The 16405-nt window shown below is 42.3% G+C and overlaps 1 protein-coding gene across 3 annotated transcripts in view; it reads right to left on the reverse strand.

The window, feature by feature from the left end:
- PPP6R2 (protein phosphatase 6 regulatory subunit 2) overlaps positions 1 to 16405 on the reverse strand; it is a 112832-nt gene that overhangs the window by 43048 nt on the left and 53379 nt on the right. For all 3 annotated transcript variants that reach the window (XM_051962600.1, XM_051962598.1, XM_051962599.1), the window contains 3 exons: positions 14384 to 14629; positions 6703 to 6889; positions 5159 to 5296 (listed from right to left, as the gene is read on the reverse strand). In XM_051962600.1, the coding sequence (XP_051818560.1) occupies positions 5159 to 5296; positions 6703 to 6889; positions 14384 to 14610 (552 nt within the window). In that variant the 5' untranslated portion in view covers positions 14611 to 14629. The remainder of the gene's footprint in view (positions 1 to 5158; positions 5297 to 6702; positions 6890 to 14383; positions 14630 to 16405) is intronic.

Here is a 16405-nt window from a genome sequence, read left to right on the forward strand (position 1 = left end):
GACCCACACACAGCTTTCTGTGAAAGGCATCACCAGGCCTAGCCTTCTAGACCCCCTTGACTGCACCTTGTCCCTTACCCCAGGGACACGATCAGTCGCCAAGTCTCTCACACTTCTCATCTCCAAACTCCATGGTTTGGGCCCTCCTCGTTTCCCACCTAGATTATACTGACAGCTTCCTCATCAGCCTCCTTGCTGATCTTTATACCTGTCTCTCCTCCACACAGATGACAAAGTGATTTTACCTAAGAGCAGATCTGACCGTCTCATTCCCCTCTCAATGAATTCTCCTGCTCCCTAATGCTTCTAGGATTCGATAGAGCATCCTCTGATTAGCTTTCAGAATTCTTCACAGCCTGGACCTGATGTAACTTCCTGGTCCAACTGTGTGTTACTTCTCCCCGGCTTCTCAAACGTGATGGTCCCCATCTGTCTTCACAGTGGCCATCACTGCAGCCAGAAAACCCGCCTGCCCTCACTGCTGCTGGCATCATTATTTCCACATGACTCTGCCCTGCTCAGATTTTCACTCCTCTATTTAAGCAAAACTTCAGCCTCACTGTTTCTGACTTTTTCTACCATTTGCACTTCTATCAATGAGCAGTCTAGCTGCTATTTCAAAAAGATAAAATTCCTTTCTCTTTTTGATGACTTAAGACCCCCTATAAGAATATCCTTTCATAAATCTAAAGCTTTTGTTTGAATAAGGACCAGAATAGTTTACAGGGCTGAGAAAGAGCTTCTGTCTAGAATACAGCAAATGGTCTATTAGCTTTGAGGTCATCATTCTTATGTTCATTTAAAGTCAGAATGCTTTACCATTTTTCATTAGAAGCACCATTACTGAAAATGATTAAGAATAGGTATTTATGGCATCTGAAAAAAAACTGGAAATGTTGTTTATTTAGTTGTCACTTAAAGGGTAAATATAACATTATCAAGAGAGACAGACAGACAGAGAGAGAGAGAGAGAGAGAGAGAGAGAGAGAGAGAGAGAGGTGGGCTACAAAGTATACAACTGGATAGATTTGGTCAAGGACAAATGGTTAAACCCCAAAATGAATGTCAGCTTTCCCTGGGGTTACTCCATCTCATATCCCTGGCCCTAGCCCTGTGCTAGACCCCACACTAGCCTTTGACATTTTTGTCATGACATATGTGAAGCTGGAAAGGAACACTAATCCATGGCCTCCCTGGCTAAGCTCTCCTACAGTGGATGTACCTACTTTTGGGACTCACAGTACACCCTCATGAGATGCTATGGGAAGTTCCAGATGGACCACATTCTTGGTTTTCATATCCCCACCCCGTCCCCCATTCCTGGGGCCTTCATATTTCCCCCTGATATTTTTTCAAATGCTGACACTACTCAAGAGCTGCATTTCCCCTTTACTTTGGCCACATAGATATAGAGAAGTTAGTCTCCAGCCATCCCACCTTCCCTTCCCCAAGCTCAGAATACCAAGGATTTAATTCAAATAAGGGGACTTGATGATAATGACATATTAAAACTATCTGTAAAATTTCAATCACATCTAGTGCAAACAAATTCCTTGATTGAATAATTAGAAAAGGAGCCTAAGCTGACCTAGCCGAACAGTTCAAGAGTCTAGTGGTTTAAGTTGGTCTAGACAAGAGACAGCAACCAAAGAAAAATGCAGCTTCCAAAGCTGGAGGAGAGAAGGTTCTGAGAAACTACATCCCAGACAGAGGCAGCCATTATAAGGAAAAAAGGCTGTAACTCTGGCAGTGAGGCTCTCTGAGGATTGACTGGGTATAAGATGTGTTGGGAAAGATCCCAAATCATTGAAAATTCATAGAGACTTCACGGCAATAATTCTGTACTTCCTTTTTCCCTTTGGACTTTGGCATGGAAGCCAGAGACCTTTTCCCTCTTGGAAAGGGGAAAATCTATTTACCCTTCTTGTTTACTTTATCCTTATAAACAGTGTTAACCACAGACTTTTGCTAGTCTGGGTGCACTTACTGGAAATACAGTTTGAAGTAAGCAATTGGCAAGGGGGAACAAACCTGAGAAAACAGATTTAACAATGAAGTATTTTGCCAGAACTATCTCTGCCTGGGGGCTCAGAGCTAAAAATAGAGAGAACTGTATATGTTTTAGTTACAACTGTCCAGGCAAAAAGAGACTGTTTATACTGTGAAGCCAATCTAGACAATGAGTCAGTGGGAGGGAGAGGGGGAACGAGTGGAATAAAGAGTGAAAGAATAACCCTGGTTACTACCCCAATTGAAAACCTGCTTCACAGGGAGTGGTTATACCCTCGAGATCTTCCATACAACGTTCCACCTCTACAATCTTTTGTATTACTCTGAAATTCCTCTCTCTTCCTATACTCTCTTGACTTTCAATCTCTCACTATCCCTTCTGCCTCTAGTCATTACACCTCTCTCTCCACTTTTTTAGATTCTCTCTCCTGTTCTGGCTTTACTTTCTCCATCTCAAAATCTTCACCCTATAGTAAGTCAAGTCAATTTTACACTGTCTGGAGAACAATTCCTTGTTCTCTAGAGGCTCATACTTTTCCAAAACCAAGTACTGGAGCAGTGTTATCATTTGCCTCCTCCATTTTTACTTATGTGCTGCCAAATGCTGATGGTGGAAATCTCATAAAATTGTGCTCACTGGGACCACTACAAGTTTATACTACAAAACTCTCAAATGGACTTTGAATGCTGCACACCGACTTGTTTATTCTTCCTGACTGACTATCCTACTCCAAGGTTCTGTTCTCTTGCCCCTGTCTAGTATTTCTCTTGCTGATGTCATCAGCTCTCATGGTTTCAATGATCATTTTTATAATTCAGATCTATTTAACTTCTCCCAATCAACAGTCCTGCATCTCCACGGGCCTTTTAGACATTCTGACAGACATCTTAAACCCAACATTTCTACAACTGAACTCATTTTTTCCTTGCAAATTCTCCCCTTTCCTAACTTCCCTATTACTATTACCATCCTCTCACTCATCCAGGCTTATGATGTAGGCTTCCTTGATGTCTCCCTCTGTCATTCCCATGATCAATCAATGGTTGAGTCCTGTCATTTCTACTTTCATAACATCTCTTATATATGCCCCCTTCTCTCCTTGACACTGAAAAAACCATTCCGGTGCAATCCTTGATCATCTCCCAACGAGGCTATTGAAATAGCCCGCTGGCTGGTCTCCCTCACTCCACACCAATTCATCTTCCACTCAGATGTCAAATTGATCTTCTTAAAATGGAGGTCTGACTGTGGCACATACAAACCATCTTCCCAAACCAGCTTGATCTTACTCTATACCTGACTCTCAAGTTTTTTTTTTTCTTTTTTCATTGTATTGCTCAAATTTGTCATTTTATAGTATCCTAGTATTCTCAACATGTCATAATTTTTCAGCTATTTTCCAAATTATATATATATATATATATATATATATATATATATATATATACACACACACATAATTTTTTTATTCTCTTATTTCATTTTGTCTTGATATTCCAAATAAATTGAATAAGTCCATCATTAGAATATGGTACAATAATGTAATCATTACTAGATCAAACTGCACCATCAGTTTTGTGAATCCTATTGTTCACTGCCAGACTGCTCTCCAGGAAATTCAAGTCAGTAATAGAAAATCTTTTTCCCCAAAGTTAATGAAAACAACATTTTAAATTGTTGCTACTTCTGGCAATTAATACCTCTAGCCTGTGCCGATTAGTGAGGAATATTAACAACATTTTATGTAATTTTGTTATGATACTGTTTCCTAATCTTGCTTAGACTGAAAATACACTTGAGCCAGAACTGGATGTTACTGGAACCTAGAATGTTTTACTTCCTCACTGGTATCTCTCAATCACGTGACCTTCCATCTTGATTCCATTCAAACTTCCCCTTCCATAGGACACCTTGCTCGATCCCACTAGCTGCTAAGGCTTTCTCTCTCAAAATGCCTCCATCCACTCTTTCTGTCTCTTCTCTCTTCCCTTTTCTCTCCCTCACTTTTGCTTTCATATTCTTTGTCTCTATACAGAAATACACACACATCTTGTTTGACACTGGTTGTCTCACCTAAGTTCTTTGAAAGGAAACCTATTTTTTTTGGCTTTTCTTTAGATCTCCAATACTTAGCACAAAAGTAAGTGTTTAATAAATGTTTATTCTCTGACTGTTGACTAATTTCTCAATATTTAGAAATAAATCTACATATCTAAGGAATTACTTTTTTAAAAAACCAGTATTTAATATCATTTTCTTGTGACTCAGCTTCATTCTGGTAATATTTGCTGAGCAACTTATTTTTGGTCTGATTTCTCCAAACATTTCAACTACTTATTTTTTAATGCTGTCATTTTATATTTTTGTAAATTATCAGTTTAGAATCTCAAAATTTATTAACATAGAATTATGTACAGTACTCTTGATAATTTTGTAGAATTCTTTTATTTATGCCATGATCTCTTCTTACTAGTTTCTAATGATTAATTAATGATAATGATTTGGGTTTTTTCTACTTTTCCTCCCCAAAATTATATTAATGAACTTTGAAATCAGGGTTTTTACTTATACTACTCTATCTTTTAGAGAGTCAAATCTTAAGTTCTTCTATGTCAGAGTTCTGTGGATTCTATTTGAATAGTGCCATTTGTTTCCAATAATTCTAGAAACTACTTATTCAGAGACTTAGAAACCACACACTGAGAAGAGGAAGTTGGGTCAAGGTACTCAAACCTCAGTATCACTGAGATTTGATTCTTCCTCAGCATAACCTTTCCACATCTCCTCAGAATGCATGCTCAGGAGCTTCCCTACAATCAGAAGCCTGACACTCCAGCACAATGAGGGGGACAGACACTCTGGCAGCTAGGATAGGCTGCACTGATTCACTACCCCTAGCTGAAATAGACAGAGGTTCTGCTCCTCCTTTCTGCTACTCTGGGTCAAAGTCACAGATCTCTGGGAGACTCAGACCAACGTAGCTCTCAATGACAAAATACATGGAGATATATATATGCCTCCCCATGCTAGTGGCCCAGAAAACCTGAGAGTCTATTTGGTATCAATTCTAGCCCTCCCAGCTAATTTGGGTGGGTTGGTTTATTGCCCTTATTCTCCCAGTAGGGAATATGAAATGTTTACACTTACATTCAAGACTTCCTGCCGAAGAGTTGTAGGTTCCACACAGCTTATCAAGCGAAGTAGCAGGTCCATCATGGCAGAGGTGTCAATGTGCTTGAGTACCAGACTAATAAACTGGTCTTTCTTTTTCAGAAATGTGATCACCTAAGACACAAATTAATCTTTTATTAAAAAAGATGTGCTAGAGGAAATCTCCCTAAAGTCTTAGGCAAAACCCCTTTAAAAAGCCTGGGCTTTTTTTTATTCTCAGAATATCTGATGTGCAAATGAATTGATGTTGGAGCTGTCACTAAGGGACAGAAGAGGGCAAGAATGATTTCTTCATCCCCATGTATCTAAGGGGGAAAATGACTACCAGCAGCAGACAGGAGCTGCCTGGAGTCTAAAAATCATCTTGCATCTTAAGTACTTTGAACATAAGCACTGTCCCCAGATGTCTTATCCTGATATGCTGGTCAACGTGGATTCTAAAAGGGTAGCAAGTCCAGGGCTAGCTCTCCCTGGATGGATCAACTCAGAGGTGATCTGTAGCAGTCCAAAAGCTTGGGCTGCACTGTGTCTGTGGCCCAATGAGGACTGACTTCTATGGAGGGACTTGGCACCAGGAGGTCAGCTGCCAAAGGAGGTTTTGTTTGATCAAAGATATTGCAATAGCAAGAAGGGGCTAAGTTCTTTTAGGAACAGATTAAGAAAACAACAACTCTTCTGAAGAAATAAAGCTAAACTGTATGGAGGGAACCAGAGATAAAGACAAACAAATGAAAAAATGAATGGCTATATGTATGTATATGCATATGATGTATACACACACATAAGCTTTTAAAGTCCTTGTGCAGGGACTGAAGGCCCTTCTGAGGAGGTGCCCAGTGGGTTAAAAAAAAAAGACTTCACAAGGATCTCTTGGAGAAGTGTCTGTCAACAAGAGGTGAAGAGATTCTGGCAAAGGGAAGGGCAGAGGAACTACAAACAACAGGACAGAGGATTAGAAACAGGGCTGACATCTTGGAAACAACAACAGTCTTATAAAATACGCAATTTCCGATACTCTTGAGAACAGCTAGAACCCATCTGATTTTGATGTGCTGGTATATCAATTTAAAAAAACAAAAGCAAAAACATCTGTGATTTTCTAAGTCAGCTGGCAGCCTGCAGAGATCCTTGTGGTAGCCCCTGTACCTATGTGAATTTGCTGCCTATTTTTGAGAGAGTAGCCTTTTCCTGTGGCCATGATAGCAGAACTTCCCAGCAGAGAACAGAAAACTCCATCTGAATCTGAGAAGTTCTTCTCTCCTCCAAGAACCATGGTTAATTTCTATAGTACTTTATGGTTTTCAAAGCACTTTATAAATATGACTTCCTTTGATCCTCACAACAAGCCCAAGAGAGAGAGATGCTATTATCATCTCCATTCTGTTACCCCAATGAGGGCTGAAGTAAGACTGGTTCTGTTTGATTTCTAAGCATGACTAGCACCTTATTAATGAACAATAAACATTCACATCAGCCAGAAGCAGGCAGCCAGATCTGCCAATGCTTTGCCACTGATTTACCTGTTCGGTTTTCCTTGCAATAAGATTGCCAATGGTCTTGCTGAAAAAGCTGGCCAGTAGAGGGTTGAGAGGTGGCTCATGGTCCAAAAAATCATAAAGGATGTTCAGTAAAGTTTCATCTCCTCCCAGCTTATCATTGATCTGTGGCACATCAGAGGTCAGGAGTTCACAGGCTGTGTTGGGATATCTAAAAGGGCACAACAAACTGAAGGTTAGATTATGTTTTGTTTTTGTTTTATTTTGTTTTTAATTTAGAGAGCTGTTTAAAATAAGCTGATCTTGTAGGAAGCCAATCCGGGTTAGAAGAACAATATATTATGGAAACCCAGATACTATTCTTCTCTGGCCAGTACGGTCTTCCTTCCTGAGGCTGTTTTGATCTTCCTCTTCATATATGCCCCTCCCTGCCAGAGACCCTCCCTTTGGCATCTGTTTTCCCTCACTCCTCGAGCTTCTGGTCTCGCCTTATTGATCACCTCCCCATCCTCTCACTGGCTTTCCCAATCTCTCTCTCTTTCCTCTCTACCAATTTACTGTCTTCTGAGCTGACTCAGTTTGTGCTGTCCATTCACTGTGGCGAGCATTTTTGTTATCTATATATTTATTGATTTTCTATCTCCATAATTATCTATCTCCTTTTATCTCATTCCATGTTTCCAAATCTTGTCAATTCAGCCACTGCAGTGTCTTTTGTACCTATCCCCTTCTACCTTCTCCCACAACCCCTAGCCTAATCCAGCCAAAGTCCTCTCACCTGGACTATTGTAATAACCACTCCAACAAGCTTTCTAATTTTATATTCTTCCTTCAAAAAGATGTCACTAAAATACAGATCTGGCCATGTCACCCTCCCCGCTGAAAAATTAGTCATTGAATGCCTATTACTTTGAGGGTAAAATGCGGATTCTTCAGCTGGTATTTACAGTGCTTAAGAAGAGGCTTCCCAGCTACCTTTGTAATCTTATTTTGTTACTCCCTTTACTCTGAGAGTAGCCTGAGAGCTGTTCCACATACACAATATTCAACTTCCCACTTCCCCATTTTCAGTCCTATGACTGAATCTCCCTCCTCACCTTTGCCAAGTTAAAAAACCTCACTCTTTTCAAAGTCCAGCTCAGGCCCCCCAAGTACATGAGGTCTTTCTAATCTCACCCCCCCACACACACCCTCCAGTTTTAGAGTTTTGTATTGGCTCCTTTCAAATTACTTTGTATACACTTATCTGGGGCCTTGACCTACCTTCCCATTAAGGGAATGTAAGCTCCCTTAAGGACAGGACCTCTTTCTTTTTTTCTTTTTTCTTTTTTTTTGAGGGGAGGGGCGGGGGGCAGGTGAGGAGAAGGGAGAGGAGAAAAGGGAGGGAAAGAGTATCCATAGCATCCAATACACATAGCATGTACTTAATGTGTTTTTGAAACAAGATTTAATTTAAGAAAACATTATTACAGAACCAGCAAATATAACAGTGCAAACCCTTAGGCTTGGGTTTGGCCCATTCCAGGCTTCTCCCCGCCAGCCTCCCAAAAGTAATGGTCCAAACCCCCATAATGGGTGGCTCAGACCTTTTTGTGTGCACATCTCTCCCTAAACATACTTCAAGCTCCAGAGACCAGACTGGGCGTCACATAACCCAAAAAGGCTGAATTAAGCACCTCACTTGTGGATGACTGTGCAAATGGGTGGGGGAGAGTTTGCAATCGAGGACATGACACCATCTGCCACACAGGAGGCATTCGGTGTGTACTGCTGCTGCTGCAGGCTGCTGAATTTCTTACATACTGTTTGTGGGTCTTTTCTGGGTGTGTTTCAGCTTATTTGTTTGGTTTTAAAGCTCTGACTAGCCCAGAGAATCTCAAGAGTGGAAAGGAACCACATTGCCCCCTACGGTGTCCTGGTACAGGCTCATCAAGTCAGATCCCACTGGGGAAGAGAAAGCCCCAATATTCCATGGCAGCCCATTCTGCTCTAGGCTGGCTTGGTCAGGAGGCTTGTTCAAGTTCAGATCCTCTTGGTGACTTCACCCATCCATCCTTGTTCTGCCTTTTCAGGCTTCCCTCTTCCACGTGACTGCCTTTCAGAAACATGAATTTCCCTCACCAAACTCTGCATCCCCACTTCTGTCTGCACCCGGAATCCTTCTAAGGATCCTCACAGGCCGAGCTGCGCTTCTCTGGACAAACTCCACATCCTTGTATCTTTATTAAAAGAGGACGTCCAGAAGGGAACACAGAAGCAGAGCAGGGGAGGACTGTGCTTTGCACGTCTCCTTTGGGCTCCACGCCATGCTGCTGACTCATGTAATATCTTCAGGCTGCCAGAACCCGGACTCTCTAATAGGACATGCTGAGCTGGGCCTCCTTCATCCTACACTTGCTGGGCTCTGTTCCTGTTTTTTTTCCCTGCTTTTGATTTGATTTAGCACCATTCTGCTAGGATATTATTGGATGACAAAATCAGGACAAAAGGATTAGCTAGCCCTCCCAGCCATCTGTCATTCAGGAATTTACTAATAAGCAAAGCCATCTCAAACCATGGGCACAAGTCCCAAGACAATGGTGTAATGGACTCTACCAGTGACCTTCTTCCTGGCTGACATCTATCCCATTTAATTATCACTTTTTCAGTCAGGTCTTCAACTAGCTCAGAATTCACTTAACTCAAGAGTTTTAACCTGGGGTTAACAAATCCTCCACTCAGGGAGTCCATGAATTTGGAAGGGAAAAGAAAATGTATTTCAATACAATTGGCTTCCTTTGTGATTCAACATATTTTAAAAAATCTTTTTCTAAAATGAAGTCCATAAGCTTCACCCGAATGCCAAAGGAGTCTATGACACAAAAACAGTTAAGAATCCCTGCCGGAGTCCACAAGTCTCCACAAGAACATCATGAAACACTAAAAGAAGGCCTTGCTAAAATCCATGGAGGCTAAACTGGACTCATGTGCCTGATTTGCTATTTGAGTCACCCACCCTATCAAACAAGCAGTTTGGAGTTCTTTGACTTTTTTCCCTATAATTAGTTCTTGATTAATCTATACTGACTTAACATTCCCTGTTTTCCTAAGTACTCACCCTTTTAATAATGTGTTTAATATTAAACTGCCAAATGGAAATCAAGTCTCCTGGCCTCTTGTGTCAAGCCTCCACCCCTCACCTTGCTGTCAGATGGGCACAATCTTTGCCCACCCCACTTTGTAGCCCTTCTCCCATGCAACATCTTTTTTCAGGGATCATTGACAGCAGTACGGCGCTCATGCCAAACACATTCTCTCAGTCCCCAATGACACACAGGCCCGTGGACAGACCAACCAAGAAGCTAAGCACGCGGCACCGGGAGGCTTTCTGCTTTCTGAGACTGAGGCAAACGCTGCAAGACGAGGAGGCCAGGAGCTCAATGCAGCATGCCCAGGCAGGTAAATCCCATAACTGCTTGAGAGTATCCTGAGCCCGTGATGTAGCTAGAGGTTCCTGGCCTAAAAACAAAAGGTCACGTTTGGATAGCAATGTTCAAAATGTTCCTTCAAGATGGGCTAAGCTTGGTCTAAAAAACTGCAGATAGCTAGAATAGCTTAAGCAGGGCTAACTAGACTGGAACTAGATGGGTTTATTGAATCGTTACTTCTAATTATACTGGCAAATTATTTCTGAATTTGTAGCTTTTCTTTTCCCTGTAAATAAATATATGCAAAAGTGCTTCATAAACCTTAGTGTGCTTTAAAAACCTGAGAAAATAGACATTTTCAATCTGTAGTGCATGGAGATGGGGTAGAAGGAAGTGAATACCAAGCCTAGCACCAAGAGATAATGGCAGAAGGAAGGGGCCTTGAATGCAAGGAGAAAATGCGACCCACAGACCTGGGAAGGTCAAGAGGAAACATTTCATAAAGGATCTCACAGTTCATACCCAAAATACCTGGGGGTTACACTTCTGTGACCAAAGGGAATACCTCCAGCCTCTGGGACTGATTCCTTATCTGTACAAACATCATAAAATGTGCATTTCTACTGGGTAGCTCCTGAAGTTGTCATGGGGACCGAATGAGAAGATGGAGCTGAGAGCACTGGGCAAATGATCCAAATGGTAAATTAATTTACAGCTGGATGATACCTATGGGCCAGGTGCCACTAATAACTGCTCCCTCTTCCCCTGCCTAGCAACAAATGCTACTTCAAGGCTTCCCTCCTTGTTCATCCAGTAGTTTCTCTGCCATGGTTCACGCTCCTGATTTGACTTACAAGAAGCGCCCCTAAATGCATCACTGTGGGGCAGAAGACCTCTTGGGACTTTGCTCAGCTGGTCCTCAGACCCCAACAGCCTCTCTCATCAGGCTCCCTTATAAGCCTTGCCAGCTTCCTCTGCAATCTCAGCGTTAAATAAGACCATCTCTTCCTAGGTTTTAGAACATAAGGCATCCCTTAGTTACTAGCTCAGTGAAGGCATTGCCCCAAGTAGGCAACGGACAGAGATTGTCACTGAGGCTCCCACCTTCCATATGAGGCTGCCTCCCCCCACTAGGATGTATTTTTTGGTCTCTTCCGGCAGAGTGTAAACTTCTTGAGGACAGAGGCTCTCCCTTCCATCTGGGCAGTGCGAGCAGCTAGCACAGTGCCTGCTGACCACTGGCTCCAGGTTGTATGAGAACGCATTGTAACTGCCCTGGGGGAGCTCCCAATCTCCCAGAAGAGATGACAGCTACAAGGACACACAGGATGGCTTTTCCATCACCATCCGTCCCTCACACCCCCACGTGCCATGACCAATTCTCTCCATCTCTCTTTCCACACTGTCCCCTACAAAGTCTTTTTATTTGCCCGGGGCCAGCCCTGGAGAGGGCGCCAGGTGCCAGGGCATGCTGCCCAGGCAGTCCCTGGCGGGTCTCTTCTTCAGCCCAATTTGAGAAACTCGTTCCTGGTATGTCACAACAAGAGTTCCTCTTCTTCCTCCCTGAGAGCAGCAATTCAAAACTAATCTCTCTCCTGATCCTACAATTATGCAGAATAAATTCCATACTTTAGTAAAGACTTGTCTTGATTATAATCAAATAACATTGTTTCACCATGAGCTGAAATTTTACAACCAATAAGAAGCAGGATTAGCAAATTCATTTTCATTAGTTAGCATCTCAGAAACCTTTAAAAAATAAATCCTAACAATTACAGGCTAATTAAGTAAAAATTCATTCAATTTCTATTTGTTCCTCCCTCTCCTTTTAACCAAAGACACTAAGTGTGATCATTGACATAGAGCGAAACATTTCTCTTTGACTGCTTATCACCCAGGATTCTTTTCTCTTGTTTTTCCATAGACATAATTTATTTTTTTCTGTATATAACAGTGTATCAATCAATCTAAATTCTTCCTCTATGTGTGAATTTACACGACAGAGATCTGAAAAGTTGTTTTTGGAAGACCTGACCCAGAGACACAGTATTCCTGAGAACCCAGAAAAATGCTGAGAAGTAGTTTTTTCCCTTTCTACAGAAAAATAAAAAAACCTTTGTCTTTAAAAATCACACAAAAGGCTCTAGTAAATTATATCTTGACCACATTGCCTCAAACTCTTGTCACATGTTTTGGATTCTGGGTGAAAAAAAATGATTGTCCTTTCAAATTCTCATAATTTGGGGGGAATGTGTTATTGTTACTTCAACTTCAAAACAATTTTTCAGCTTAATTTTTGATAGAACGAGCTCTTTTCCAATGGAGTTCTCCAGGTTTTTACAGGGTGAGTTTCTTTTGACTGTTGATAGGTGTTCCCAACTTTCCAAAGGTGTTGATCTGTTTTATGTCTGGTCAGACTGGGACGTGCTGATCTGCTCTGGTCTGATAGAGCACCGGTGATGGGGACGCTAAGAAGAGAGCCTTCTCTCTCTACGACCTCACCCACTGCCATGGGTTCCACGTGTTTGGCTCCAGTTTTTAGTCTCTCTTAAGCTCTGGTCCTGGACCGCCAACTGCCTACTGGACATTCCCAGCTCAGGAAGTCCAAACCGGAAGTCTTTCTCTTTCCCTGCTGGTTGGTCCCTGTGCCCGGGGAGCATTTCTGCCTGACAGCTGCCTTGCCAGATCCCTACTGTTCTTTACAGCTCAGCTTGGGCACCACCTGCTGGAGGAAGTAATCCTGGTGGAGTCTATTCTGAATGAATTTTGTAGCTGCGTAATGGCTAATTATCTATACACTGTTTGCCTCACATAGAATGTAAACTCCTCGAAAGCAGAGCTTGTTCTATTTTTGTCTATCTTTTCAGCCTCTACTATAGTACTTGACAAAGGGAGAAAAAACCCAAACCCGCTCTCACGGAGCTAATGGTCTACTCAGGGAATACGAGACTTAAGCAGAGCAGAGTCAGCAGGAGGACAGTGGGAGCACTAAGCACTAGAGTCGGGAGTCTCACACAGGATGTGGCCTGTTGCGGAGCCTCGAATGAAATGCAGATGGGAGGAGGGAAGACATTCCAGGCATGGGGCCAGATGGGGCCAGAGGCCTGCTGATGGAAGGGGGAAGGCTTGTGGGCATGTCTCGTACAGGGCTCGGCGAGCACACGGAATGGGGAAAAGAGAGAAAGGAGGAACGGAACTGCTGTGGGAGGATGGGGCCTGAGTAGGAGAGTCCCAACTACCCCCAAGCCTCTCTTCTGACAGACTCCCTGCTTCTCTCTCGGCCTCTCTTCTTCCTGTACCTGAACATACCTGTAATCCCAAGGCCTTGCCCTTGGTCACCTGCTTTTCTCTCTACACTCTCCCCCTTGAAAATGGACCCTAGTCCTATGACTTCCAGAACTACCTCTCATCTGTGATCTCAAACTGTACTAAACATTCACTTTCATTTGGCTATATCACATGGAACCATTCATCCCTTCACATTTATCCACTAAGAAACTGAATAGCTTTATCCTCCTTTCCCCAAATTATATGCTCCCTCCCTCCCCTCAAGCCTTCTCTCCTGGGGCTTTTCTTCACATGAAGCCTCAGTGCTCTGAGCCTTCCAGGAAGGCAGCTCAAAATCACTTGGATCATTTTCCATGAAAACAACTATTTTTAAATTTCTCCATTTCCCCCTTATCTTATCTTCACAAATGTCATTATTTGTTCATCTACAACAGAAGCATGACCATGCACAAGGTCACACATCAAGACTAGCATTAATGCTGACTGCAAACTTTCCAATTTTCTTTAACTATCATGTTTCTTAATGAAGCTATTTGCAGTCACTGGGACCCTGGCTGCCACTGTGACTCCTTTATCTTCTAGAAAGCTCTGAGTCTATTTGGGCAGTCTAAATCCTATGGCTGAGAACCCGAGCCTCAGCGTTTCTAGTTCTGGGGAAAATGAAAGTTCACGTGGCCACTCTTGGCCACAGAATCAACATTTTTGCTTTGGCAAAAGATGTTCATTCATAAAGAAAACATGAACTTTCAGATACCATCAAATATAAACTTCCTAGAAAATGCGAGCAGGAAAGCACACACATGGAATTCAAAGATTTTTTTTAAAGCATTATAAGAAAGAAACTCTATGAAACAGTTCTGTTCACTCGGTCTGAGGCTGTAGAAAAATAGACAAGGTCATCAGTGAAATGAGAGCTCTCAAGGTTCCAGCTGCCCTCAGCTACAGATAGATCACCTTCCTGAGACACTGCCCAGTGAACGTGACCCCAGGGCCGCAGCAGGGGTACATACTTGAAGCGGACCTTCTCTTCCATGTCCAGGGGTGGGTCATGAGTGATGAGGCTCACCAGCTCCTCCATACACTCCTGTTGGCAGAGGAAGTCCAGAAGCTTGCGGTTCTGTGCTTTACATTCCTGTAGGATGTCATCTTCATCCATCAACTCATGCAGAGTTACATCCTCCTTGTCCAGCAGTTTATCAACATGGGATGTTGTGTTCAAATCAAACTTCCAGAACATGGTGATAGGACTCACCAAGCTGTAAGGCAAGAGAAGAGGCGTCACTTCTCGTCACCTCCAAAACCAGTCCAGCCCTCACCTACTCCGTCCTTCTGGAGCCCAAGGAGAGCTGCTACCATTTTCTCTAAGGGAATACGGTTCCATCATGTGTGGGGACGACTATCCACAAGAACTGTCCTCGTCATCCTAAGCAGGTCAAGCTCTAAGCAGAGCTGCTGACCTGAACAAAAACCATCCTTGGCACTGACCCCTCCAGCTGACCCCCACAACGCTCCTACGAGAGACACCACATGTTTTGGGCAATCACACAATTTTATCACCAAAGTTGGAAAGGGAATTGTGCCCCAACTACCTTTGGTCCATTTATAAATGGGTTACAGGAGGATTGGAATATTTTAGTGTCAAAATCCCATGAATAATTAGCAAAAAGCTAATAAGACTAATTGCTTACAATTCTTAAGCACTCTGAGGTTTACAAATCCTTTTCCTCACAACAACCCTGTGAGGTAGGTAGTGTGTGTATTGTAACCCATTTTACAGATAAGACATTAAGGCTTAGGCAAGTGAAATAAGTCACTTGCTCAAAGTCCCACAACTAGTCAATACTCAAAGCTCCAAATACTGTATTCTTTTCACTGTACTATATAAACTCTGTGTGTGTGTGTGTGTGTGTGTGTGTGTGTGTGTGTGTGTGTCAGCTGTGGTTTACACTTTCATCACTTCAAAATATATGATGTACATAAGATCTATATCTTATTTCAGATCTATATCTTATTTCAGGCTTAGAACAATGCTATGACATAGACCAATCAAGTGTTATCTTTTTTCTTAGATGAGGAAACTGAAGTTTATAGAAGTGAGATAATTTTTCCAAGATCATCTAATTAGTAAGTGGAACTCATATCCAAGAATTCTGATTTCAAGTTCATGTTCTTTCATCTTCTGAGTTCAGAATTTGCTTTACTTCAGAAAGAGCCACACTAGGGGAGGCAGGTTTGAAACTCCACTCTGAACCCTAAGATCCATTCCTTTCCACTATATGAGAAAATGTTCACAGCTATGAGCAGTTGGGATGGGGGCTTTGGACCCACCCAACTAAAAGGCCCAGGAAACTAGAAGCATTCAGAGGAGCAACAGTGCGAAGGAAGAAGAAAAGGGAGGACTAGACTGACTGACTCTATGGGAAAAAGCCTGACCTGCCTATACTCAGTAGCACATTAATAAATCTCCCCTCTCCCTTTTCAATTCCCTTCCTCTATCACCAAGGCAAGACCGGATGGCAGGTGGGTCCTCTATACCCTTCTGGCATATAGCTTAGGCTAGCCTTTTGGGGACATCTCTTTCCCTTTGTTGACTTTTTTTTCCCTTTTAACCTTAAGCCAACTGATTGCTGTTCCTGTACATGTCAGGCACTTTGCTAATATAACCTTTCCACACATAGACAAGTTGAGGGGGAAGAGGAGAGACCCAGATAGGATGATCTGGTTTGGGCTCTCCAGTAAAGAAGGACCTCAGGGTCGATTCTGATAGGATTGAGAACTGATTCAAGGAAAATGAGAAAAGAAAAGAATAAGAACATTGGAGCAATGGAGATAACAAACGGTCACTTACTTCACCCGCATTCAGCAGTATTTTTTTTTTTTTTTGGGATCACACAATGTCATGAGTTTATTATCAGGAAGATATTTTGTACACTATAATAGAAATGCGAATTGTCGCTAACAGTAACTAATGAGGAGGATCACAGGACAATCATTCCATAGAGAGATGGGAAACCCAAATCAGTTTAAGAGAG

Source organism: Antechinus flavipes, chromosome 5 (assembly GCF_016432865.1).
Source record: "Antechinus flavipes isolate AdamAnt ecotype Samford, QLD, Australia chromosome 5, AdamAnt_v2, whole genome shotgun sequence".
Taxonomy (NCBI): Eukaryota; Metazoa; Chordata; class Mammalia; order Dasyuromorphia; family Dasyuridae; genus Antechinus; species Antechinus flavipes.